General features: G+C 40.8%; 1 protein-coding gene across 2 annotated transcripts in view; it reads right to left on the bottom strand.

Moving 5' to 3' along the window:
• col22a1 (collagen, type XXII, alpha 1) overlaps window positions 1-15,919 on the bottom strand; it is a 58,147-nt gene that overhangs the window by 39,884 nt on the left and 2,344 nt on the right. Inside the window, exons 2-12 of one of the 2 annotated variants that reach the window (XM_061060459.1) lie at window positions 15,043-15,200; window positions 14,381-14,947; window positions 9,150-9,230; window positions 4,186-4,297; window positions 3,043-3,166; window positions 2,434-2,709; window positions 2,235-2,315; window positions 806-922; window positions 649-693; window positions 472-534; window positions 202-240 (exon numbers count right to left, since the gene is read on the bottom strand). In XM_061060459.1, coding sequence (XP_060916442.1) covers window positions 202-240; window positions 472-534; window positions 649-693; window positions 806-922; window positions 2,235-2,315; window positions 2,434-2,709; window positions 3,043-3,166; window positions 4,186-4,297; window positions 9,150-9,230; window positions 14,381-14,947; window positions 15,043-15,136 — 1,599 coding nt within the window. In that variant the 5' untranslated portion in view covers window positions 15,137-15,200. The remainder of the gene's footprint in view (window positions 1-201; window positions 241-471; window positions 535-648; window positions 694-805; window positions 923-2,234; window positions 2,316-2,433; window positions 2,710-3,042; window positions 3,167-4,185; window positions 4,298-9,149; window positions 9,231-14,380; window positions 14,948-15,042; window positions 15,201-15,919) is intronic. The other variant, XM_061060461.1, reaches the window with a different exon arrangement.

The following is a 15,919-nucleotide window of genomic DNA, read 5'->3' as shown; positions in this document are numbered from 1 at the left end:
GTCCTGTAATTCTGACAATAACAGCTAAGTGCTTTTTCCTTTAGCCACTCCCTCACAGAAGAGCGGTCAAATGTAAAATACCATATAAAGGGAAAAAACGTAAAGGAAAGATAGGAAAGACGAAATCAGGAGATGTACATGCATATGAAATATGCACAGACTCGATGCTCATGCAGAGTCGGGAAGAGCAGCTTTACTTACCTTCTCACCTCTGTCACCTTTGACAGAGATTACTTTGCCCTGCAAATAATTAATCAATCAGGATCAATTATTGTCGAGGCAGGAAAATAAAAGCAAATGAGATAATAGCTGGAAGGCATGCAATCTAAACTCTTTTTTTAATATGAATATCAATTTGGTTTAAAACTATCACAAAGCATTAAACAGAAGTTTCTGTAAATCGCTAAGAACACATCGCCTCATAAGGAGGAAAACAGTGGTTGTAAATGTGCACACTTCAAGTTTTCATACAGTTTCTCCCTTATCTCCTTTGTTTCCAGTTGGTCCCACGGCGCCCTTAAGGCCAGAGTCCCCCTGAAACCGTATGTTCACACAATGAAATGATAGAACAAACAACTCTGGGGAGAAATTGAAGCTGTAATATTGTTTTCAGACACAATATAGTGCTAAAAGGCAAAGGTAGATGACCTTTTCACCCTTAGGACCTGCTGCACCGGACGAACCATTCTCTCCCTGTTAGAAATGAAAATACAGATGTTGTTCCAGAGCCATTAAAGAATTGATTCCCACTCAACCATTGAAATAATAGACAGGGATGAAGCCTGGGAAAATGAGGTAGCTTTACCTTCTCTCCTGGAGGGCAAGAGCAGTTTGCTTGAGGTCCTCTCTGTTGCTCCGCAACTGTAGGTGTTGGAGTGGGGATCTGCACAGGGGGGGCCTCTGTAACGACTTTCTTTGGGCACTGAAAGTACACATTTAAAGCAACAGTCATGAACCAAAAAATGAGGCAATGATAGTTTGGTGGAGGGTGGGTCTGAGGAGCATTATGCAGCTGGGGACCAAGAGGCCTTCCTCAAACAACTCCCTACACCCTCTGCCTGCACACTTTCACTCTGCTTGCACACTTCTATAAGTCCGCCACAGTGAGAACTGTCCAAAGCCTCTGAGTGTAGAGTGAGAATGGGTCATTTTCTAGTCTTGAACGTGTTTGATTGTTAAGTGTTTTATGTTTAAAGGTGGACTTGCAAAAACAAATAATTTTACAAAACAAGAAATGCCACGAAGAATATAGAGGTCCTGGTTCACTCGGAATGGATTGCGGCCGCTAATATGATCTGATTCTGATTCTGATTCTGATTCTGAATAGCTTAATAAATTGTGCATCATTTGCACACACTTTCTGCCCTGTCGCGAAGTTTAGTTCGCAAAGCATTCAGCGCTTATTATATTCAGGTGCATTACGGCCAGAGAGTTCACCTGCAACATCCAATTTACTTTTGTTTTGCATCTGAATGTCAATAAATGCTGTCTGCAGCTCTACTTTGCACTCTCATGCTGATGGAGCTTTTTTGACAATGAGATAAGAGGGGGAAATTATTGATGGTTTATTTAGATGCCAAACTTATACAACGTACAGTAATGTGAGTTTCACCATTAAAAACAAGGCAGGCAACTGCTTGGGGCCCCAGGCTAATAGGGACCCCTTATGAGGGCTGACAAACTTCACATCAACGCGCAGGCTCAAAATGTGCAAATTAAGCAATGACAGTAGGAAACCTCCTTAAGGGGGCCCGATCTGACATCACTCGATCTTGTTGCTCTGCTAAGTGTTGCATGCTTTATTTCTGTGAAAACCAAAGTTTGTCAGTGAAAGGAAACTAAAGAGGAATTATCCTTCTGGGAGGGAAAACAAAGGAAAAAAAAAGAGGTGCAGGCATCTGGACTCTGGCAGACATGATGTTGATGAACGCTGGTTGGGGGGTCCTTATGGAGTCTAGAACCGCTACTGACCGACGCCCAGGGACACTGTTTGCTCTGCAGCCCTTGGGTGCATTTAACCTCCTGCATGTGTTTTGTGTCTGTGTCTTAAAATACCTTCCTGCTTGAAAGTAATCTGAAAATAGTATTAATTTGACTTCTGTGTACTCTGTATATCTGTCTTATAAGTAACATAGTTATATGTCAGTATACCTGCAGAGAACTAAAGCTTTAATACATTTATGTGGTTGGGCCAAATTTGGCAGGAGATTTGAATCACTGCCTACAATACTCACAGGTCCGTTGGGTAGATCGCAGCAGGTTTCCAACTCTGCATGCTTGGAGTCACAGTAAATCATCATCCTTTGTAGGTCAAACTGCATGAACAGAGGCAGACAATTTATAAACAGATCAATCCCAAGAAACTAATCTTCACTTGTGCATATTACAACTCCAGAATGATGGACATGAGGAGGTTGAAGATGTAACACTCACATCAATTGGCACACTGTCATATAGTCTCTTCCCAATCACTGTCTTGCCCTGGATGTCAATGTCCTCCCTGTCTTCAATGGGCAGAGTCTGGATGTGTTTGCAGTCCAGGTACAGAGACACAGACTTGGCCTCCACACTGAGGGCGATCTTGTGCCAGTTGCGATCAAACAGATTGTCGACTTCTTGGTTCTTGAACACAGCTCTGACAGCGTCCTTTGTCAGTCCGACAGCGTTGTACTCCACGGCCTTGTTCTCTCCATCCAGGCGGATGGACACCTGATAGGTCAGAGGCACATAATGTTAGCTGCTGTAAAAGATGGGAGTTCACGAAACCCTCTTGTGTGTTTCGGGGAATTATGAAATTATATAATTACACAAAGTGTTTTAATTTAAGACTTCCTTTCAAAGACACTTGAGTCTATGTGTGATGTTCTTTATCTTGACAGAGTGAATCACTCTCAATAATGAGATATTTCCAGATTTAACACCCATTCATTATAAAAGGATCTGAATCTGTGGGGTGGGCCTTTTTCTAACTTTATATTTTAACTGGCAGAATGTATGCACCTATTCGGCACATTTATAACAATTTCCTTTCAACTGACCCACCTGTGGGATACCATATTTGTCGAAAACCTGCCAGAGATACCAGTCCTCACGTCTTGAGGTTTTCCTGAATTTGAACGTTGTCACATAGGCGTATTCATCAGGCAGCCCTTGAGGAAACACGTCCCTGCAGAAAAAAAATATATTGTTATTGTTAGCACAAACTGTGCTTATTTGACTCTGCTTATGTTATGAAGTCTCAGTGAACCCATTACCAATCCAACAAAGACTCTATGTTTCACATCGTAGCTGCTTGTCTGTTTTTAAGGAAATTCCATTTCCTACATTTTAACATCCACTGTAAGAAGTGCTATTGACTGGTGACCAGCCCAGAGTGTACCCCGCCTCTCTCCCAATGACAGCTGGGATAGGCTCCAGCCCCCCATGAAGGGAAAAGCGGCTTAGATAATGATTGGATTGGATGGATGGATGTAAGAAGTACTGATAAACTAGTTTGATCATATTTATTGAAATCCCATTCCATTTTTCAAGCCAGTTTACATAGATGGCTGTTCATCATGAGTCTGGTTTTGCCCAAGATTTCTGCCTCTTAGAAGGACGTTTTTGGACCTTTCTTCTAGCCACTGTAACTTTGCTAAACGTTGCTAAGTGCTGTGATCATGATGGATTAACTAATGAATTAAATATCAGAAAAATCATCAGATCTTACATAATGTGTAAGTGGGTGAGCTTAAAGGATGCTATTAGGTGAGTCTAAACTTTTTGGACATGCCTCATAATTTTACCCTACCTCCTTTAATGTGGATACTAATATTTCTAAAATGTTTAACTGTATCATTTTTTTTAAGATTCATTTTTGGGCCTTTTTTGCCTTTATTTGATTAGACAGTGGGTGGAGTAGAAATTGAGAGAGAGAGTGGGGAATGGCATGCCGGAAAGGAGCAGCAGGACGGACTTGAACCTGGGGTCGCCCGCTTATTATAGCCTAACAGTTTACCTGGCCCTCTGCGCCCCTAAACTGTACCTTTAAGCAAGGCTAAATGACATAACTGAAAAAAATCCCTGCATCCCAACAAGCTTTGAACCCTGACTTTTTAGTAGTTTTGTCATTTAAATGGATCGTGTGACAAAATCTGTCATGTCACCGATTATATTTGTTTACAGTGTAACAGTAAGGTCACTTACTCTGTTTGCTGTACAATTGGCATGGTGCCAAGGCGTACGTAAGAACTCTGGCCATCATCATCTCTGGTTCCCAGAATATCTCTCACATTGAAGTGCTCCATCAGGTCGAACCCTGCAGTGATAAAGTCAAATAGTCGGAATCAAGATAATCTCACATACACACACACACACACACACACACTCGTAAATCAACACATGGGGTTAAGTTATGGTTTTGTCAAATTTATTGGGATATACCGAGGTTTAATTGGTCAGTACCACCACACCCTGCAGCCACTTTGTATGAGGCTTTTGGAGGGGGAAAAAAATCTCAGTATTGTTGAATAGTTGGAAGAAGAGTCTTATGTTGGCCATTCAGATTGATTTGCTGCCAAAGAAAAAAACAGGTTGCCATTGCTGGTAAGGTCCTCATGTGAGTCTGAGAGTGTATGCACGTGTGTGTTGGTGTGTGTGCATTGCCCTGCAGCGAGGCATTTGAAGTGGTGTAACCACAGACCATATTTAGGTGGTTTAGAAAGGACACTCCCTTGTACAACAAACAAGTGCTGCTGCTATGGCAATGCCAGCAGGACGAGAGCTTGTAAAGCACTAAAGCTGCCGGCTTGTCCAGCAGATCTCGCGGAAAAGCTGGTGGTCTCGTTGTGAGGATTGAGCACTTCCGAAAGCAGACTGTGCCATTAAGTGAGCCAACAGGGTGAAGACAGACTCACCATATTCCTTCATGGCCTAGTTATGCTGGGAAATCTATGAGATTTAATGTTTCCAGTGGGAAAATTAGCACCAGTGAACTAATCTTCTTAAGAGGAAACCGGAACATTATTCAGGTGGTAATGTGAGAGGCTGGCGAAAGATTAGTGGATGTCATTAGAAATAGCCTGGAAACAGGTGGTAAAGAACACAGGCTGCCCCTGTGCCATTAGCAACAGAGCGAAAAATAACGGTTAAAAAAAGCGCCTTTATATCTCACTGAATAAGTGAGGGGATTAACCACCAGACACAGCTGCTTTGTGCATCAGGAAAGGTCACCAAGTGTCTGTAGACTACTGTTATTTTTTGACAACTTTTTTTCAGATGCCGCAATTCATTTTGGTCAATTTTTTCCCCATTGCCATAGAATACATGCAACTAATTGGAACAAGAAAGATAAAGTCTGCTGATTAAGTCTACATTTAAAGGTTTTTGAATACTTTAAATTCAGAGTTTAAGTCCAGAATCAACAACATGGCCATTGGTAACATTTTGGAGTGAGTGATCAGGTTAAATAGCAAATGTTTTTTCAACACTCAGCTCCATACTTTCATACTATATAAATAAGACGTTTTAGGATTATAAGTATCACATAACGGTTGCTCGAAGAAGCCGTGCAGCTTTGTATTTTGCGGACTTAGTGTCTTTGTCGCTGTGCTGAGTCCGTGCACAGTCCCTCACTGCACAGTTCTGTGGCTGTTTGCAGGCCATCTCAGAGCAGAGCTGTAATTTAGACTGGCTGTGTATAGTGTATAATCAACCTAAAAAGTTATTTTGGACAGCCAAAAAAACGACCGATGGGGCGATCTGCGGGAAAAGCCAGATGAGTTCACTGACTGGGAAAGGCAAATGCATGCACACAGCATTCTTTTGATCAGAGCAGATGGCAACATATGTGCAGTAGATAGTGAGCACAGACTTGCAAAGACACTCTGCTGCCTCCTGTGTGTGCTCAGTGCCCCGAGGGGTCAGACTAGACAGCCCATGATAAACACAAGTCTGACTCCAACCACAGCTCTCTTGGCTGTCAAATCACAATCAGAGGCAGATAGACTTGACATTTCTCACAGAGCATTACACTCTCTCTGCACCAGCGTGGAGAGTGCTTTGCTTATATACATGAAGGAAAAATGTCTATGTGCTTGGCCACAATACGGAGAAAAACGTACGTCACTCAAGTACATTTGTATGTCTTAAAGTAGTGGTTCTCAACTGGTGGGTCAAGACCCAGAGGTGGGTCGCAGAGCCATTTTCAGTGGGTCGCAAAATGTATGCCTGGGAAAAAACTTGTGCAGAAAAGCCTGTGAAGCACTTTTTAAACATGTTTGTTTTGTTCAGTTTCTTGCCTCTGTCGTATGTTTTGTACCGATTGAGGTAAATAAACCTGATTGGTTGAAAAATATCACAAATTTGTGTCACGATTTTTCACAGAGGAGTTGGTGGTGGGTCCTGAGGCTAGACGAGTTGAGAACCACTGTCCTAAAGCATTTCCACAGTTACAGACTTAAGTTACCCCCAGACATCAAGTCAGGGAGCTTTAGACCTCAGAATGATGTGATAAGACTTTTTCCCCAAGTGGAACCCGATACAGGTTTTGGGTTTTAGATCTGATCATGACCCAACTGTGTGATACAGCAGTTTGACAAAACCAAAAATCTCACACTGTGCAAACTTCTGATTTAAAATGAAAGCTTTACTTTTCGGGTGACCTGCTGTGTTGACCCGCTTCGTGTGCCTGTGGTGGTCCTCACAACACTGTGGGAACTGTTATAATATGAAATTAAAGTTCCTGAATTAGAAATTCTTTAATATAAGAGTAACTGCAAGGACGGAAATGGTTACAGTGCATAGAAGCTCTTAGGGGAAGACTATTTAACTTGTGGTGCTGGCAAATGTAAAGGAAGTTTAAATCAGCTTAGTGCACATATATTTATGGTGTATTCCACAATAGCCTAGCTGTTGGTAACAAGAAGAAATTGAGTCATATCATTTTCTATCTAAGCAGGACTTTGTATTCAGTTCTGTAAACAAAACACCGCCCAAAATAATTTATTCCAATTAGAGCAGATCTACAACGCTGTGCATTGGGGACATCTCCTTAAGAAAGCATCAGTGGCCTTCTGTGTTTTATCTAAAGTTTGTTCTAATTAGTTTGTGGCTTTTAAAGGAAAATCATAACCACATAATTAACACTTCCCCAAAGGAGAGGATCTGATACTCTGATAGTCTCGACAGTGGAAAGTGGTGCTGCCAGCTATGATCAGAAGCACACACTCATCGACTCTATGCAGCCAAATCCCCCTTGATATCCTGTTTTTTTTTCCTTGGTGACATTTTTTTCGTTTTGTGGGTGCATCAATTAGTGACATCAAACTTGAAGCTTTCTGTACCTCACAGTGGGAAAACTCTATCTTGGCAGTCACAGACAATCTGCAGCCTGGTGTTTTTTTCTGAGTTCTATGGCTGTGCTGATTTCTTTTATGGTTCTTTTGTTTATGCCTTAGTACCAAGTCTTGGAAGTTTAATTAGCTGAGACGCTAAACTGGCCATTGGAGTAAATTAGCTAATTTGAGTTTGGAGCCCAGTGATGTTCTGGCAACATACCCTGGTTATATCCTGTGCATCATCACTCAACATGTCCTTATTTCTTATTTGTCCAACCCATGTTTGACAATTTGCTATCAAAACGTCATACCAGGTGCCCTCTTGTATGGCACAGAATTGAAGGTGTATGTGTGCCAGCCAAATGTGTTCGGTGGTTCAACTTTGTAAAACACTGCTTTCACTGCTCTGACATCTCTCTTTCCATGAAGTTCAGCATAATAGTAGTCCAAACAGGCATTGCCTGGGCATCTGTTTTTCCTCTTAGTGTGATGGATGTGGGTGGGAGACATGGACAGGAACTCAGATCCCCCAAAAGACTAACTTGTAAAAACATCCTACCTTTCTGGATAAACGCTATTCAAGAGTTCTTAGAAACCTTTCACACAGCAGATTGGAAAGAAAACCACGGGATGAAGGACTAGTTATGCCTTTCACTTAGTAGATAACTAGTTCAACTGCTGTACTTTGAAATAATGTGTGAAATGGCCTCATTTGCAATGTCATGTTCAGGTCTGTATAGTATATACAACAACACAGATGACTCCCAGTTTATAAAAAAAAGAAACTGTGAAACTACCCTTCAAAGCATCAGTGAAGGATTTTGAATTTAACCCAACTTTTCTGGATAAAAGTCCCACATTTGCTTAACGCAACAGACTTCAACGACACATCAAAACATTAAGCTAGAAGAGAGCACCAGATGAGAACTTGATGAGTTGGCATTGAGAATAAGCCATATTAATTTAGCAACAACCAAAGTCATGTAAGCTTAGCTGGAAAACTGGATGCTGTGGGAAACACCTGGCTTGGCTTTGCTTTTTCATTAGGGTTGAGAAACAAGCAAGAACAAAACTCCTGAAATTCTCAGAGTGAGTTTGTTGCTTCATCCACCATTACTCATTGTTCCATTGTGTCTTGCCTCCTGAGAGCTTACATCTCCTGTTCAACAGGGATAGCCTCCTGCTGTGAGGCGCATGTGTGAACAACCAACTCAGGAAGATAGCAGGGGTTGCCTGCTTGAAAATGTTTCATGAGTGCATATGTGAAAATTCTTTTTTGTCTGCCCAAAAAAACTAAACACTTTCCAAAGTGTCAAAAAATTCCTTTGATAATGGTTACTGAGCAATTTTCTCAACAGCTAGCTTAATAATCAACATGATTTGTTGCACAATTGTAGCAACATGTAGACACTTAAAAATACAATCAGATAGATGGAAGCCTGTAACAGGGATCCATATTTCTAAAAATCAGGAAATTGGTATCTAAAACGGTTAGTTATGAGTCAATCTTTGGCCAATACAAGCCAGATATTCTGCATTATTTTGAAAAAGATTACTTTCTATAACAGCAGACAAACCAGATAGAAATGAATGTGCCAAAAGAGTCATGAATAAAACAAATTCTGATTCCAAATAGAAATAGACCAAATTGTGATGCATTGTGAGTGTCTGCGTATTTGCATATAAAAAAGTTCCCCTTTGTTTTTTCTGATGTTAAGAAAGCAAAATGTGGGGGTGTAGGAAACGCTTTGAAAACAAAAGAGCTGAGTCTGCTGTTGCAAGAATTTCCAAAGCTGCAATGTTGCTGTTGGGAAAGCAGCACTTAGCACATACCTGGAACCTCTTCAAGACCATAACTGGTGCTGTTGGGCTTAAAGCGATCAGGTTGGACCTTCATGTTTGGACACAGGACATCTGAGGAGAAAAGACAATAGTTATTTAGAATGTCTCTACATTATGATGATGATTTCTTTGGGAACATGGAGACAACTTCTTGAAACACTTCATGGCAACATCTTTACCTTCCTGTTGGAAACATAATCATGTGCAATTTTTTCTTACAATCAAATTTAAGGGGAGTCGGACCAAAATGGTGTGAAGTCCTGGGTTGTTTTAGGAAATGATCTCACTGAAAAGCAGCTTTGGTCTGATATGGGATCTGCAGAGCACTGAGCGGACAGACTGCTTTACATTTCTCCTGCCTGATGTCTGGGGAGTGGGGTGTGCAGGTGGCAGGGGGCGACACATCAACAGGCCCAAGAAGCTGTTACAGTTTAAATTTCAATGCACACATACATGAGTGATGGTGATGACAGTGAGAAAAGCGACAAGGTCAGGAAAAGTTTTTATTGGAGGGGTATTTTTGTCAGGATGCCAGCTTCACAACTACTTAACACAGATATGGATCCTATTTAGTTTCTTAGATGTAAAAGTTGGCTTATAGATGAAAATTTTATTTGGGTTACTTTGAGAAACCAAAAAACAGTGATAGCCAGACTTAGCTGTCAGTAGTTTTTGTAAAATCACATTTTTAGCAGAGACATACTGTACGTTCCATGTAAACACGTGTCTTGTTTCCTTGAGTTGATAATGCTGTTTTTTAAAAGGTACACTGCTCGTGAAACTTTAAGCATGTAAGCACCATGAATTCAGGGGTGGGATTGTTCGATTTCCATGACCTCTTATCAATGATCAGCGCCACTGATGCATCATTTCTCATTAGTTTTGTACCTATATGTTATGTTAAGTCTGGTCCACTCAGCCTACTGTACTTAAAACAATTTATTCATGCCTATTATATTTGGCTACTTTTCCACTCTTTCAATCTAGCACAATTACATTTTCTGTTGGTACATGACAATGAATATATTTTTATTTAAAAAATGTGTTATTTAATTGCTGCCAACAAAGTTTTGTTGTGTTCTTTTATACAATGACAATAAAGTGCCTATCTAAAAAACACTTAACAGCCGCCAGCATGCTAACATGCTAACATGCTAACACACTAAACTAAGAGGGTTGGGGTAGGGGTTAAAAAAAAACATACATCATGTGCATACAGTTACATAAATGAGGGAAATAGGAGCAAGTAACCAACAGAAATTAGGTGACAATCGATGTTTTCGGAACAAACCATCTTGGAGACTTTTTGAAGATGATGAACTAGGGAGATGAACTAAGGAGTTCCCTGAGAATGACCCACCACGGGGCCTTTCAAGGTTCCTCTAAACCTAAGATCTAGGATCTAAAATAGTTCATAGTTTCTGTGGTGGGCAATCAATGAAAAATGGGGAGGGTCCCAGAGCAGTTCCTAGAACTATGAAAAGGTTCCTGCTGTCCGAAAACGCCTAACAGTAGAAAAGGGTCCGTTTAGAAATCATGCTCTGGATTCAATGTATGCCAACAATTGGCATACTTAACATAAGCACTGAGAGGTGAGGTAATGCTTTGTTTTATTAATAGTTGTGTTAGCTTGCAGAAAGAGACATCAGGATAATTTTATAACCAGTGCCAGAGTTTTTAAAGTATGACATCATACTTGTCAGCCTAGCCAGTAAAGCTGATATATGTCCATGATTATTACTGCAGTTAGTAGGCTGATGTTATAACGCTGCACAATGCATTACTGTTCTCTACAGAGCGGTTAGCATGCCTATGTACTCTCATGGTTTAAAGCTACGGTGACAAACTTTCACTTTGTGTGGAGCTTGGAGACACCTGTGGACTACGTATATATGTCTTATTTGTTTGCGTTACATTTTATTCTCTAACAAAAAGTCATCTGCTTGCTGTCTTTTACCGGTGCATTGAATGAATTTGTCCACATAAAATGTAAATAAAGACACTTTGTGTGCTGAAAGATACTTTGACACCAAACAGGTGGCAGCTGTAGCAGGAATTTAATAATACTATACTTAATTTTCCACGTGATTTCGTTTTTTTTTTTTGTTTTAATTGGTAATCAAAGGTTCTAGTAGTAATGTCAGTCTTTTCATAATCAGCTCAAAACTCCAAGCAGGAGCTGTTAAGTGTAAAGTTTTAGTAGAACTCAGCGTAAGTTCAAGAAGGAAAACTGTTCATATTCTTTCACACATCCATTCATTATTCTTCATTCAACTTAGTCTCTCCCTCTCTCTTCCCGCCCTGCTGATCAGCTGATTATGACCATTTACTCTTTAATTACTAAACCAACCAGTTTCAACCATAACCTCCTTCAACCAATCATCCTGCTGCTGTCAATTGTCATCAATCCTCCACCCCAGTCACACTTTTCCACCTCCAGTGTCTAGACTCCATCAAGCGAGGATTCTATCCTTCTGTCGGCGTCACCACCGCCTCCAGTACTTGAAGACATCATGACGGAGTGTAATGGCCAAAGACATTGCAAGTTTATCTCTCTATAGAAAAGTCATGCCCAATATCAAATAAAAAAGTATAAATCATAAAGCCATGATGATGTTAAGTAAGGCAAACTCATCTAAAACTATTTCAATCAATCAATCCATTTTTATTTGTATGGCACCAATTCATAGCAGTTGTGATCTTAAGACACAAAAAGAGAGGGTCTAGATCGTACTCTTTGTTATAGTATTTATCCAACATTAATCCACCATGAGCACAACACGTAGCAACGTCTAGCAAAGTAACAGTAGCAAATAAGAACAGCTTTTTAACAGGCAGAAACCTTGAGCAGAACCAGCCACAAGTTGTCTAAATACAAAAAAAAGAACCTCATCTCATCCTCTTTATACTGCTGCAGACTGATGTATCCAATTAAATTAAAGCTTGAAGTTTCAAGTTTTAGCAAAACAAGTTCTCCATGAATAAAACCTTCCATCATTCCCAGATGGCAAACGTACCATTTTCATTCTGATTATTAGACATGACAGCCAGCCAGGGTCTTGTCATCAGTATTTAATCCATCTGTTTGAAGGGCTTCCTCATTTAACCTAAAAATAGCTGAACAAATTGTCTAAGTCCTGACTGTCAACCCTAAATATCATCTGGGCCAAAAATATCAGTGTAGCACTCCGGCTTCCCTAATATATCAAGAATCTGCCAAACATCTACCATCTAACTCTGGTTGTCTTAAATCACAGATAATATAATCATCCTGTCTCGAGTAGCTTGCAACATCAATATGAGGACAGCGCTGTTGACATGGCTTGGTTTTCAGTATCATGCAAAGCCCAAAGCATGTCTTACAGGAAAGCTAAGCAACTAATTGAACTCATAGTCGATCCCTGATTGTGTCTTTCGACAGTTTGATGAGAAAAGAATTGAAGGGACTTTAAACTCTTCATTTTTATAGTGTGTTCAAGTGATGTTCAAAGATCTCTGTAAAGATGCTTGGTTTATATGTCTAAAAGGTCAGGAAGTCATACCAAAAGAGACCTTACTCTAAATGAATGGTCCGGTGTCACTCTTTTTTTTTTTTTAAAGACAATGTTTTTGCACAGCCCTGAGACTTAGCAGGCTACACCAGCTGAGCTACTCCCTGCACTTGTGGCCCTAAAGCTATAATTTAGGGATGTGACTGTGAGTTAAAATGGAAGCAATGTCAATCCTGACTTTGGAAATTATGTCTCACACAGATTCATCGTCGTATCATCTCAATCTTAACCTTTGCATACCTAACAACCTTGTTTATTTTAATGGTCACTGATACATTTTTAATTCATACTATTACCAGTCTTACCTGTCCCCATTATGGCTGCCGGGTTTAAACATACTCTCGCTGTTAGCCAAGAGCTTTGATATTTGAGTCCTTTGTCACTGGGGTCATGTAAGGTCAAGTGTGTGATCCTATAGGTGAGTGAGGCCACACATGATCCCATGAATCACTACAGCAGATAATAAGTAGTGCCCATTTTTAAACCTATAGATTAGAAGGTGAAGACATCTGACATGGACACTGGAAACTGCTCTGGACCCACTTGAAACATTAGGGCTATAATTTTCTGAATATAACTTGGGCTTCTCAGTGAACCAGTCGTACTGACCACTGATATACTTAGAGACTCTCTCGAGATTACAGAAAGAAAACACTGGAGCTACAATTCTGCGTACATTTAGCCTTTAGTTAGTTCTGTAGAGCATTTAGCACTAAACTTGTATGCACAGCATTTTCTTTTTAATATATAAAACCTACATTACTAGCTGACAGATTGAAAGTCTGAGTCAAGGAGCAAGGTCAAAAGATCAGTGGCTTTGAAATGAATCACCATTGCGGTCTTGCACAAGATTCACTCTGAAATATGATATGCCCTTCAAAATATTTGATTTTAGAATCTGATTCAACACGTTCTTCACAGTAAACTCTGCACAGTAAAGATTAAAGGAAGAACTGGTACTGCTTGTCTGTGTGCTGAACCATGCAATCATGTCATTCCCGTTTTTGTATTTACTGTTTGTGGTGAAGGCTCATGGCATCCTTTTCTTTCCTGTCTGGCTAATTTTAGGCAGGAATTTAAAGCGTTGGAGTGCAAAGCATCCATCTACTCCATGAAAACACTCACAAGCAGATAGTTTCCTACACAGCTACCCAACATCATGACACTGTTACCTTAGTTTTAAGCTTGTTTTAGCCTATTTATTTGGCTTTGTAAGTAATTGTCTATGCCTGTGTGGCCTTGTTGAAAGATTTTTTTCAACCCATGAATAGAAAAACTCTTGAGGTTAGCTTAAGACACGCTTTCCAGCGCTAAACACCTCTGCAATGAAGCAGCAGTCAAAAAGACAGCTACACCACAGAAATGTTCTGGTTAAAGAACTGTCATTTACAAGCCAATTTCTGCAACAGCTCCTTGACATGCTTCGTATTCAGTCAAAAAGAGGCCACGCTAGCACTGCTTGCTAGTGCAGCTGCTCTATGTGGTTGGGGTGGGGTTTTGTGGTTGGGGTCTTTCCTCAATGTAGTGCTTAAAAGGTTAAAAAAGGAGTCTAGTTCAATCAAGTGCACATTAAGGGTGAGGCAGGCTCTTCAATGAGAGGCTTCAAGCTGAAGCCATGTGGCATGCAGTGTGAGCTATACCTATTGGCACTGAGCCCGATGACTGACTTACTTTCACACAGCCTCCTCCGCAACCTGCCCCTGATCTTGTCAATGGCATTAAAGTCCGTCACATGGAAGACGTGTGCATTCTTTGGCTCGGCCGCAATCTCTTCCAGCTCTACCTTTAAAGCCTCCCCGATGCCAACAGCAAACATCCGGATGCCAGCTTTGGCAGCTTCCTTGGAGGGCTCAAGAACATAATCCTGGCTTCGGCCATCTGTGAGAAGGATGGCCACCTTCTGGATACCTCTGGCCGCCGGCCTTGCTCCGTTTCGCTCGGTGAAGATGTTGGTGGTGGTGTAGCTGATAGCATCACCAGTCATTGTATTTCCCCCCAGGTAGCGTATGTTACGGGCGGCTTGCTTCACATCCTCCAGGGTCCTGTGTTTACCCAGGTTGAATTCAGTGGTGGGTCTGTCACTGTAGCGCACCACGGCGACTCTCGTCTTGTCAGGGGCCACATCAAAAGACTCCACGATGTTGGCCACCCATTGCCGGATCTTCTCAAAATTGTCTTTTCCAACACTGGATGAGGTGTCCAGGATGAATGCTAAGTCATAGTGGACGTTTTTACATCCTGTCATAGGTAGATACAGAAGGATTTAGTCACATATAGACAAAAAAGCTCTTCCACTTGTAACAGAGTATTCTATCTTATCTTAATGGTCTTACCTGCCCTCTGTGCTGCTTCCACTGTCTCACCGGAAAGAGTCAAAACCAGGATGACAAAGACCAGGGTGATCCTTAATCCCAGTCGTAATTCCATCTCGACCTTGCTTTCAGTCTATTTTTTTTTTTTAACTTATTACCACCATCAAGCTGTCCCAAGTCTGTGGAAACAACAATTCTTCATTACACATACTCTAACAAACATTACAGTCCAAAAGCCTACTTTTTAAAAACATAACTGAACTATATGACATTTAGGAGTCTAAATCCTGTGTGAAAAGTTGCCTCTTGAGATACATTTTTCACTAACTGTGAAACCAAAATTGGTGTAGTACTTCCTGTTGTGCAGGGAAATTGCTGTACAAAAGCAAGCCTCCTGCAGTGGCTGCTGCCACAGCTCTGTATTGACAGCGGGCTGGTGGCAAGCTGATTTAAGACAAGCACTTTATAGTTATAAAGAAATGTTAACTTCTCCAAAACTATTTTTCTATCTAATACCCCCTGGTGTGTTGTATTTCTTTTCTCCCCTGTTGGGATTTCTTTCTGCTACGGAAACTGGCAGGAAATGCTTTCCATTCTCAGGACGTGATAATTGAAACCTAAGACTGAAAAACACATCTCTCTAATCAGCAAGTGAATACTGCATTCAGAGGAACTGTGCAGAGCAAAGACTGTTGTAACTCATTGCCAAACTATGATTTTACCAACTCCGCACAAGAGAAGAAGTAAAAGAACAACACTGGGAGAGTGCATAGTGATGTTTTTCAATTTGGAGATCCTACAATTAAGGCAGCTTTGATTCTGCAGTTAATCTCTGTTGGATTCATTTATAAGGCTGTTGTGCCTCGCTGGCAATGGCAGAAACCTGTCATATATACAC

Source organism: Labrus mixtus, chromosome 16 (assembly GCF_963584025.1).
Source record: "Labrus mixtus chromosome 16, fLabMix1.1, whole genome shotgun sequence".
Classification (NCBI taxonomy): Eukaryota; Metazoa; Chordata; class Actinopteri; order Labriformes; family Labridae; genus Labrus; species Labrus mixtus.
The sequence above is the reverse complement of the archived record's forward strand: the minus strand, read 5'-3'. Positions and strand labels throughout refer to the sequence as shown.